Raw genomic sequence first — 10259 nt, 5'->3', positions numbered from 1 at the left:
CGAGGCCGGCTTGGGCAGCTCCGCATCTCGGTGCCGCAGCCCACGGCACCGGCTGGCTCCGCAACCCGGGCGAGGGCTCTGCTCCTGGCTTTGGCCCCAGGTCTGCTAGGTGACTTCTTTGAGACGTGGGCAGTGGGAAACGGGAGGAGCTCCAGGCTGGGCTTTGCCAGGCTCTTCGTGCCGTCGGAGCCAGCGTAGGTGTTTCTCGGAGGACAGGAGAGCAGCAGTAAGTTCAGAGCCTTCTGCAGGAGAGCACGAGGCATCACCTAGTTGTAGGTTGGGAAACCTGATTCACTGTCCGCAAAGGTCTGTCTCGTACCCGGAGAGTCCAGCCGACTCAGGGGGAGGATTTTCTGGCTGTGGCTAAAGCTTTGGATAGCGGGAGCTGGACCTGCCTGGCCGTGGCCGGGCGCTGCGTGTGGTGAGCTAAGCTGCGACATGGGCACGCTGCTGCAGGCTCTGCGGGTGGGCTGCCGGGGCCGTGATCAGCGCTGCCGCTTGGACTGGGAAAGCGGAGAGGCTTTTCCAATGATTCCTCGGTCTGTTTGCCAATGAACAACCCAGAAAAGTACCTTTCCGGGCTTGAAAATCGGTCCCTGCTGCTCGCAGAGCCGTGGATGCGAGGAAGCTGCCGGGTGCTGCCGGTGGGCCAGGCTCTGGCAGCAGCAGGCGCGGGGGGCTCGTTCGTGGAGCAAGGTCCTGGCTGAACCGGGCTGGTGTGACGTCTCTGAGGTGCCGTGATGCTGCTGGTTCTCCTCCCTCTCGTGTCCTCCACACGGTGCCACCTTCACGACTTGCTTCTCTTTTCCTTTGTAGCCTCCTCTGGTCCAAGCCATCTTCAACCGCGATATAGAGGAGGTGCGGTCGTTGCTGAATCAGAAGGAGAACATTAATGTACTGGTGAGTGCTGCCCAGCCGCGCTTGCTCGCCTTCCTTCACCCACCTCTCCCCGTTCCCTTCCCTGCCGTGCGGTTCTTTAGCAGAGGGGAGGGCAGAGGCTCAGCGGGTGAGATGTGGGTGCTGTCAAGGGGGGACTCTTTTTGGCGAGGGCGGTCAGAGCTGGGGTTTTGAAGATTTCTGGATCCTGCTCCCGGCTCGGCCGCCATTTGCTGTGCAGCTTTGTCCTGTTGCCTCAATCTTACCATCTGTAAAACGGGGCGCGTGGAAGACCAGGTCTCCCGCCCCTCCCCAGGAGACGGCGAGAGCCTCCTAAAGCTCTCGGCCCTGCAGAGCATCGCTGAGAGGCTGTGGGGTGTGTGGGAGGACTTTTCACGGAGGCTCGGCTTTGCTGCCTGGCCAGTTTACCCTTTTCTCCTTTGGGGTGGCGACCCAAAGCAGTTTGGTGTGCGGGGCAGCAGGTCTGCCTTGAGGTGAGGTTGTTCCCCGCAGGGGAAGGAGGATTTGAGCCGCTCGGCAAAGCCGAGTTCACCTCACAGGTGTTAGGAGGGGTTTCCACTGTGCTTGTCTTAAGCCTGATGGCAGAGAGGGGTTTTGATGCTCATTCCAGAGCGGGCTGGGAGGCGGACAGAAGGCGGCTGCTGTTCGGGCACAACACTGTCCTGCGAGCGGCCGGGCTGGCTCCTGGGGGAGCAGCTCTCGGTAGCCCCAGTCTGGTGGTGTCGAGTGTGATCTGTCCTCACGTGGAGCGTGGGGACCCGGCTCCGGCGCGGGAAGGGGTGAAACCTGCCTCTGCGAGTGTTCCTGTCCGACTTGTCGGCGTGCCTTCCCTTGATCTGGTTTACGAGCTTCCCACTAACGAATCAGCGGCAGATGTGCAGATAAGAAACGCGGCTCGCTGCGAGGCAGCCTGAGTGCACCGGCCCAGGTCCACCTGACATGGTGGCACAGTTGGACTGGTGCCGGGTCAGCAATTCCTGCGCTCTCAGCCCAAACGCCGGGCTGAGTTGTGAGGTCAAGGCAAGAGCAGCCTGTTCCGGCTCACCGTCTCCTCCGAGCTGTGGCATTAACCGGGGCTCTGGTCCGTGCCGCTCCCGGCTGTGCTGCAGGCAGCTGCCGGCTTTTTGGCACGCTCCTATGCGTTTCGCCGAGCCCTTCGTCAGGGCGTTTGCCCGACCCAGCCGGCGGAGCGGGGGCCGGTGCCGGTGCACACCCGATCCTCGGCGTGTTAAAACCCTGAGGTCAAGGGCGGGCGCTGCGGACGCTGGCCGGCGTCCCGGGAAGGTGAGGGCAGCCCGCGCGGGTGCCCGTGTGCCAGCAGGACTAACGATTCGATCGTATCTTAGCTTATTACACAGAGATAGCGTGGGGACTTTTTTTTCCATGGCCGCTTCAGCTGGGGACCCGGCAGCTCTTCGTCCTCTCTTGTTAGGAGAGAAGGTTGGGATTGTTTTGCTGAGCTCTCGCGCAGCTGCTGAAGGAATAAAACCACAATTGTTAACACTTAATTTCCTTTTTGTGTGCAGGTTTAGAAATGTTGTTGCTTGTTCAGTGACCTGCCAGCTGGGTTTCACTTTCACATCCTCCTGCCTGGTTGTGCCAGCACGAGTTGTTACCAAAAAAAATGAAACCACCACCATTTTCCAAACCGTTTTTAACCCAATGAAAAGCGATTACATTCCCCCCCCCCCGCCCCAAACACAAAATGTGGGGCTTGAAACGAGTTTTGTGCTCTTCTGTCTCTCTCCTTGTTTGCTTCCTGGCTTTAGTACATGGCATGTTCCCCAAGGAAAGCCTGAACCAAATGCCTGGAGGCAGAGGTTACCCAGGGCTGGGCCCTGAGTAAAGAGAAGTGAAAGGTATTTTTTCTTCAGCTAATTCAATCCAAGATCAGAGAGGGGCTTCTGCGCCTTCCTGCCCTTCAGCAGCCAGCAGGGCTGCGTCTGGTGTCGGGGCTGTCTGCGACTCTGTGTTTTTTATTGTTGGCTGAGAGGATAAAAGTGTGGAGAACGGGACAGCCTGTGCAGCGTCAGAGCGCGGCCAGGCTTTCATCTCGGACCGCAGAGTGCTTTGCAGATATCCGTTAAGCCCAGTAGCACCGGAGGCAGGTGGGGTCGGTCTCTGGGGAGTCAGTGGGGGGATGAAACAAGTGGCTGGAGCCCTCACAGCATCCTCGCCCCGTGCTGGGGTTATGGCCCAGGTACCCTCTGCTCCGGCCAACAGGCACACGCAAGCACCCGCGGAGCTCCGGAGGGGCTGTGCACCCCCGGAACGCTGCAGGAGGGTGCTGGATTTAAGTCGTTTTCCCCCTGTCCCCCACTCCAAGATGCCACACGTGCTTACAGGAGGTGTTGGGGCAGACTGGAGTGGAGGAGGGATCTCCCTACCCTCGAAGCTCATAGATGGTTTTTGTTTCTTCCATCCCTGCTCAGGACCAAGAAAGACGAACGCCGCTGCATGCTGCTGCCTACATAGGAGATGTTGCAATCCTCGAGCTCCTAATACTGTCAGGTAAGGGCCCAGGCTCAGGGCACTTGGCTCGAGCGCTGGCGCTGCCTTTAAGGCGCCTTTCTGATCTCCTCTGGCCTTAGGGGTGCAGAGCAATAGTTTTTGGTCACCTTCCAAGCAACCGTGTGCTCATGCTTAAGCCAGTGGAGTTGCAGCCAGGGAAAGATTAGGAAATGTTGCCATAATCCTAAGAGGTTTGTTCAGACAGAGAAGCGTCTTGGAGCTGAAATAGCAGAGGTGGAAACCGAGCCAGGAGGGGGATGTGTGCAAGGTGTTCAGCATTAGAAGGAGGTGCTGGAGGAGGCTGCAGTGGGGATGCGTGCCTCAGAGACGCCTTGAACGGCAGACGCTCAAGGGAGCAGAGTTTCACTTGCTCATGGAGAGGAGTCAACTGAAAAACGGGATTTTGCTCAGTTTTGGCGTGCGTTACTTGGCATAAAGCTGCCCTTCGTTTCCCTCCAGAGACACTCAGCCCTGTGCGTGGGTCCTGTGCCCGTGCGGTGCGGACAGGGCAGTCTCCTCGTCTGCCGTTCACCAGCACAGCGCCTCGGGGCACCGTGGGCTTCGCAGCTGCTTGCTGGTGGTGTGGAGGAACCTCGAGGCCAGCATGATCCTGTGTCACCCTGACAAGGAGAGACTTGGGGAAATCCTTTGCTGAGGGCTTGTTAAACAGGATTGGGGATGTTGGGCTCCGTCTGCAGAGCATGGGATGGCCTTATGTGCCCTGTGTTGATTTTTTCGTGCCTGCGTGTTGAGTTCTCAGCAGCAAAGAAAGGCAGGGGCTTCAGGGGGCCTGGGACACAAATCTGGAGCTGGGATGGCAGTAATCTGTCCCCTTTCCTTTCTAATACGGAGACGCAGCCCATAGCGACCGCAGCTCCCGACATGAAATGCTCTGTTTTTCTGTCTCAAATGGCCTTGTTTTAAAGCAAGGCCGAGAATTGCTTGCTGGGTCTCTGTTGTGGTTTTTTTTTTTGGCTCAGTGTGGAAACTGGCAGTCTGGGAGATGTAGTCTCTTTAGTCTGTGCCTTGCCATGTCCTGTGCAGTGCACCAGCACATTCTCCCAAGGTTGTAGCTTGTTCCTCTTGCAGTTCACAGGGTCTGTCTCACCTAAAGCTTGGTGCAAGGTCCCCTCTCGCAGCAGAACTGGCACTCTTGCCCGGCGGGTGCCTCAGAGGTGGCTGCAGACCTGCCCTGGGGCAGCGGGTCACTTGTCTGCCCCCTGATCCCTTCTTTTGTTCCTCCTCAGGTGCTAATGTTAACGCGAAGGACACTGTTTGGCTCACCCCATTACACCGCGCTGCGGCTTCTCGTAACGAGGTAGGTTCCCTCTGGCTCTGCGGGCTCCTTGCATGGGGGTGGGGGGCGCTGATGGGAGGAGAGGACCGTGCTGCTTCTTTTTTCCTTCTCTTCTGGTTTTGGCCGAGATGGGTGGTCTCGTTAGAGTGGAGAGGGGATGAATGCATAATTCAGAGGCTGAAAATGAGAGCTGGGAAAAAAGTCTCCTTGGTTCCCTTCCCTCCGTGCTTCAGGAGTTAGCACGTGTGCTTTCCCCACAACATCCTCCTCCTCCCCGCTTTTCCCCCCTTCCCCAGGGCTTTGTCTAATCCAGCTTTACATTTCTTTGAGGGATGATGGGGCTCTCACCCTTTCTCTTGGGAGCTGATTCCAACGGATCTTGCTGGAAAGATTTCCTGACGTTTAGCTTTTGTGGGCTTAACTTCATCCCACTTAACTTTGTCCTGTTTTGAGTTGCTGGAGAGTGAGAAACTCTGTGGTCATGTTGGTTGGAGCCGGGGGATGTAAAGCCCTGACTGACACGCGGGGCAAGTTACCACACATCAACTGGTTGCACGAACCATCGTAATCGGCAGCAGACACGGGATGAAACGCATTAGCGTAAACCTCTACTGAAGGCGTTTGCTGTGAACATGTGTGGACAGTTACTGTGGGTCGCTAAAATACGGGAGCTCGGCAAGCCGAGGCTGTTTTGCTGTCAGGTCTGCAGTGCTGCTTGTCTGTGAATGTGAGCACGCTCGTTTGCTTCTCTGCCTCAGCTCAGATGTGCTGGAGAGTCACCTCCCTCGTTCTGTTCTTCCCCGGCGTGCTTGGCACAGGGCTCTGCTGATGCCCTGCATGCCCAGCTCCGGAGAGGAGCCTTCCCAAAATGCCTGTGTGCTTCACGGCTTTTCCTGCCTGGAGGCTGCTCTCTAGGACTGCCGGGGTTGTGTACTGCCCAGCCGTTTCACGTGCTTCTCCCAGCCAGGAGCAGTATCAGCTAGCCCTGGGGCAAAAAGAGCAGAGCAGCAAGCCCTGGGGCTGGGATCACTGGAAGCGCTGCCCCGATGCTGCGTGGAAGCGGGCAGCCCGCAAAGCGTAGCAAGGAAAATGTGGGGTTGCAGAAAACAGCCTCTACCAGCAAAAGGGGGAAATAATTATCGAATATAGGTCAGTGGGTCACATTTGTCATCCCCCAGGCGCTTCGCACCTCGTGAGTCATGGATGAACGCTCACTTATAGTTAAATGGTGTGGCTCGGAGGTGTTTCTGCCGTGCGGGTACCCCCATGCAGCCGTATTTCACAGCTGCAGTCGGGTGGGATGAGCCCGGCTTGTTCAGGTCCCACACACCGAAATCCAGCCTGGAATAAGCTGGAGCAGCCCAACTGAGGGTTGGAGGATTCGGGTAGGGAAGATTCCTTCCCCCTGCCCATTCTTGGAGCCTCTCTCATGCTGTCTTTACCTCTCTCACCCTTTCTCTGTGATAACATGCTGAAACACAGCCATAGGCGGGGGCTTCAAAATGTCACTGTGGACATGAAAACAAACAGGTCCTTTCCTTCGATGGCGTGGGGAGAAGCCGTACCTGTGAGGGTGCGGTGCGGTTTCAGCTCAACCCCCTCTGTCTCTGGGGGCTGTAGACTGGTGTGGATGTGGGCAGCCCTGTGTCTGCTGAAAGCATGAGTTGGACCGAGCTGCAGCCTCCCCAGCCTGGCTGGAGAGCTTCTGCGGGCTCCAGCAGGTTGGGTTAGAGCTCTGCTTTCCTCTGCTCCTGCTAGAAGGCACTTCACCTCCTCCTGAAGCACTCGGCAGACGTCAATGCCCGCGACAAGTATTGGCAAACACCTCTGCACGTCGCCGCTGCCAACCGGGCCACCAAGTGTGTGGAGGCCATCATCCCCCTGCTGAGCACTGTCAATGTCGCGGACCGCACGGGCCGCACAGCACTGCACCACGCCGTGCACAGCGGCCACCTCGAGGTAAGGCGAGGCGGGTTGGGGCAGAGGGGACCCCGTGCATGTCCCCCTTCCCGGGACTGGGCTTCACAGGTGGTGAAGGCACTTGTGCCTGCGCAAGCGGGGAGGAATTGCAGCCTTACCTCTCACCGCTTCTCCCCATCTAGATGGTGAACCTGCTGTTGAACAAAGGGGCCAGCCTGAGTACTTGCGACAAGAAGGAACGCCAGCCCATCCACTGGGCAGCTTTCCTAGGTAGGTTTTCACCACGGGCTTCAGTCCGGTTTCTTCTCCCATCTTGCTCGCTGCCTATGGATTCACCTTTCGGGGCGGTGGGGCTCCCCAGAGGCTGCTGTGCCCACGTCTTCATTTTCTGGGGTCCCGTGGCTCTTACCGCTGTCTCCCGGACAGGGCATTTGGAAGTTCTGAAGCTGCTGGTGGCCCGAGGAGCTGACGTGATGTGTAAGGACAAGAAGGGCTACACTCTGCTGCACACCGCGGCAGCCAGCGGCCAGATCGAAGTCGTGCGTCACCTGCTGAGGCTGGGAGTCGAGGTAAGACCCCCGCGGCTGCGAGCAGGGTGGGCTTGGGTGCAGGCCAGTCTGGAGCCAGGGGTAGGAGAAGGTGCTGGATGGCGGCAGGAGCCCCGGCTGCTTCTCAGGTGCCTTTTTTTCTTCCCGAATCCCCAAATTCTCTGGGGTTCGTTGCTCCCACAGATTGATGAACCAAATTCCTTCGGTAACACTGCACTTCACATTGCCTGTTACATGGGCCAAGATGCCGTGGCCAACGAGCTGGTCAATTACGGCGCCAACGTCAATCAGCCTAACGAGAAGGGCTTCACCCCTCTGCACTTTGCTGCCGTCTCCACCAATGGGGCCCTGTGCCTGGAGCTCCTCGTGAACAACGGGGCCGATGTCAACTTTCAGGTCTGGCACTGAGGAGATGGGGCTGGGGGCTGGGGGAGCAGGGACCCGCTGCCTGACGGCAGAGCTCGGGGAGGGCGGTGGGAAGCCTGATGTGATGTGGCTTCTGCTCTCTGCAGAGTAAGGAAGGGAAGAGCCCTTTGCACATGGCTGCCATTCACGGACGGTTCACGCGTTCGCAGATCCTCATTCAGAACGGTGAGTGGCTTCTTCCTCCGGCCCTGGGTTACCCCAGCCTTTTCTCGTGCTTCTCAGCACCTGCCTCCAGGACCTCCCTGCGTGTTTGCTTGGAGGGTTTAGGAGCTCTGCAATTATCACACAGATTCGCTTCTGTGCTCTTGGGGCTGTTGCCGGTGGCCCTGTGCTGCTTGGGGATGGCAGGGAGCGTGCCTGCCCTTAAGGGCAGCAAAGTGCAGACCAGGGGGCCGAAATTCCAGCCAGGTCAGAGCTGCTGCAGCCAAAGAACTTTCCCACTGCCACGTCCAGCCTGAAAGACAATATTCTTGTAAGAGGGCTGCGGGCTCGGCAGACGCCTGAGGGGTTCAGCTGGAGACCTCCGGGGCTGAATGCATCCCCTCCTGGGGCAAGGGGAGAGATCTAATGCCCCGGGTTTGCGGGTGGGCTCCCAGCTCAGAGAGCAGTTTACAGTTCTGCTTCTACACGCTGCTGAGCGAACTCGAGTTATGAACCGTGTCCCTGAGACGGGGACGCAGCCGTCAGAACAGCCTGGGCTGCTCAGGTCTAGAACGCAGAGACTCGGTGGCAAAGCACTCGGCTTTTCCTTTCTAGGCAGTGAGATTGACTGTGCTGACAAATACGGCAATACCCCCCTCCACGTTGCTGCTAGATATGGCCACGAGCTGCTAATTAGTACTTTGATGACGAATGGTGCTGACACTGCAAGGTAAGGAAAGTCTCTTCCTCCCTTTCCCTGCCCTGGGCCGGAGGATGCAGAAATGACCCATCCTGACTCCCTTCTCGTCTCCTGGCAGGCGTGGGATCCACGACATGTTCCCTCTGCACTTAGCTGTTCTCTTTGGATTTTCAGACTGTTGTCGTAAGCTACTTTCCTCAGGTGAGTGGCTCGGCCGCCCCTCCTGCAGCGGGGGCACTCGGGGGACCCTCGAGCTTCCCCCTGACTCCCCCCTGCCCCTCCTGCCCCCCAGGTCAGTTGTACAGTATCGTCTCCTCGCTGAGCAATGAGCACGTGCTGTCTGCAGGCTTCGATATCAACACGCCTGACAACCTCGGGAGGACTTGCCTCCACGCTGCTGCTTCTGGAGGGTGAGCTGTGCGTGGGGCGCTGGTCCCACACTGCGTGCAGGGAGGTCGCCCCCAGCCCAAACCGTAACCTTCCCCTCCGCCCGTGAGCTTGTGCTTTGGTCAGGACTGGGAGTCGGACCCCTGGGTGCCGTTTGCAGCTCTGGGAGAGAGCGGAGACCTGTGTTTAGAGTAGGAATGAAAATGGAAACCCTTTGGCCCTGTTCTGGCGCTGACTCTGTGACTCATCCCGGTCACGTCCCTCCGTGGCTGTTTACCCTTCTTTAAAATGGGGCTAAAATGCTTCCTTGGCCGGGAGTTCGTAAAGGGCTCGCAAGCCGATGCCTGAAAAGCAGCAGGGATTTAGCTGGCTGTGTAAACGCCTCGTATTGTTTGCCAGGGAGTTTGATTTCACGCGGTGCGTTGAGAGCGAACGCGGCTGCAGCGATACGGCAGAGGTGCAGAGTCCCGTTGAGGTCCTCGTTTCTGTTATGTCTGTGCGATGCTCGAGAGCCAGTCGCGGAGCTGTCCCTCGGCATCGCAGCCCTGTTACCCTGCCTGAGCGGAGGGAACAAAGCACTGACGCAGAAGCCAGAAACCCTAGATCTTGTTTGTAGCATAAAATCCAGTGCGTCAGCTGCACTAATGCCATGGCTAATGTCTCTCTGTAATTGCCTGCTTGTTTGAGAGCTCCGCGCAGTGCGGGATAGCGCTGGTAAGGCAGGAAGCACGAAGGGTTATTTCACTGGAGAGCAGGGAAGAGCTTTGTGTGCGCAGCATCCAGCCACGGCTGCGGCTCTTGTGCTGCCCAAAGATGAGAAACTGAGTTGAGCTTCGGCACGTTCAGGCTGTGCGGGTGAGAAGCGTAGCTGTCTTGTCTGCAACTAGGAGGAGTTTGCGTTCCTGCTGTTGTCCCTTCTGATCCATGTCTAACTCATCTCCCTGCCTCCTGTAGGAACGTTGAATGTCTTAATTTGCTGTTGAGCAGCGGTGCTGACTTGAGGAGGAGAGATAAATTTGGAAGGTAAGTGTGCTGTCGGCCTTGCAAGGGAGCAAGGGTGATTCCTCTCTCCCTAAAGCAGCTGCAGCGCACCGAGCCTGGGTTCGGGTAGGGACGTTCCTAAGGCCTTTGCTGCGGTTGGGGTCTCAAGCTGCTCCCTTCACCCGCTCTCACCCCAAGGCATCCAGCTCTGGCTCTTCAGAAGGAGCTGCTGACCCAAACCCTTGAGCCGGAGCAGGGTGCAGCTCAGCGGCGGGGTGGTGGTTGGCTCCCCGCGTCCCGCCTTGCTGCCAGGCGAGTTTCTCCATCTGTGTGACTGTCTCTCCACCTGCGCTGCTAAGCCCCCTTCTCCTTTCTCCCTTCCCAGGACTCCACTGCACTACGCAGCTGCCAACGGCAGCTATCAGTGTACGGTGACACTGGGCACGGCAGG

At 58.1% G+C, this 10259-nt stretch overlaps 1 protein-coding gene across 1 annotated transcript in view; it reads left to right on the top strand.

The window, feature by feature from the left end:
• Nucleotides 1–820: 820 nt before the first annotated feature.
• The window catches only part of ANKRD52 (ankyrin repeat domain 52), a 17646-nt gene continuing 8207 nt past the window's right edge, over nt 821–10259 (top strand). Inside the window, exons 1-13 of the mRNA XM_009883142.1 lie at nt 821–900; nt 3330–3408; nt 4656–4726; nt 6464–6664; nt 6808–6895; nt 7052–7194; nt 7357–7569; nt 7686–7764; nt 8356–8470; nt 8559–8641; nt 8733–8850; nt 9782–9850; nt 10194–10232. Coding sequence (XP_009881444.1) covers nt 6808–6895; nt 7052–7194; nt 7357–7569; nt 7686–7764; nt 8356–8470; nt 8559–8641; nt 8733–8850; nt 9782–9850; nt 10194–10232 — 947 coding nt within the window. The 5' untranslated portion in view covers nt 821–900; nt 3330–3408; nt 4656–4726; nt 6464–6664. The remainder of the gene's footprint in view (nt 901–3329; nt 3409–4655; nt 4727–6463; nt 6665–6807; nt 6896–7051; nt 7195–7356; nt 7570–7685; nt 7765–8355; nt 8471–8558; nt 8642–8732; nt 8851–9781; nt 9851–10193; nt 10233–10259) is intronic.

This window comes from Charadrius vociferus, unplaced genomic scaffold, assembly GCF_000708025.1.
Source record: "Charadrius vociferus isolate BGI_N301 unplaced genomic scaffold, ASM70802v2 scaffold2464, whole genome shotgun sequence".
Lineage (NCBI taxonomy): Eukaryota > Metazoa > Chordata > Aves > Charadriiformes > Charadriidae > Charadrius > Charadrius vociferus.
This window is presented reverse-complemented; position numbering and strand designations above follow the sequence as displayed.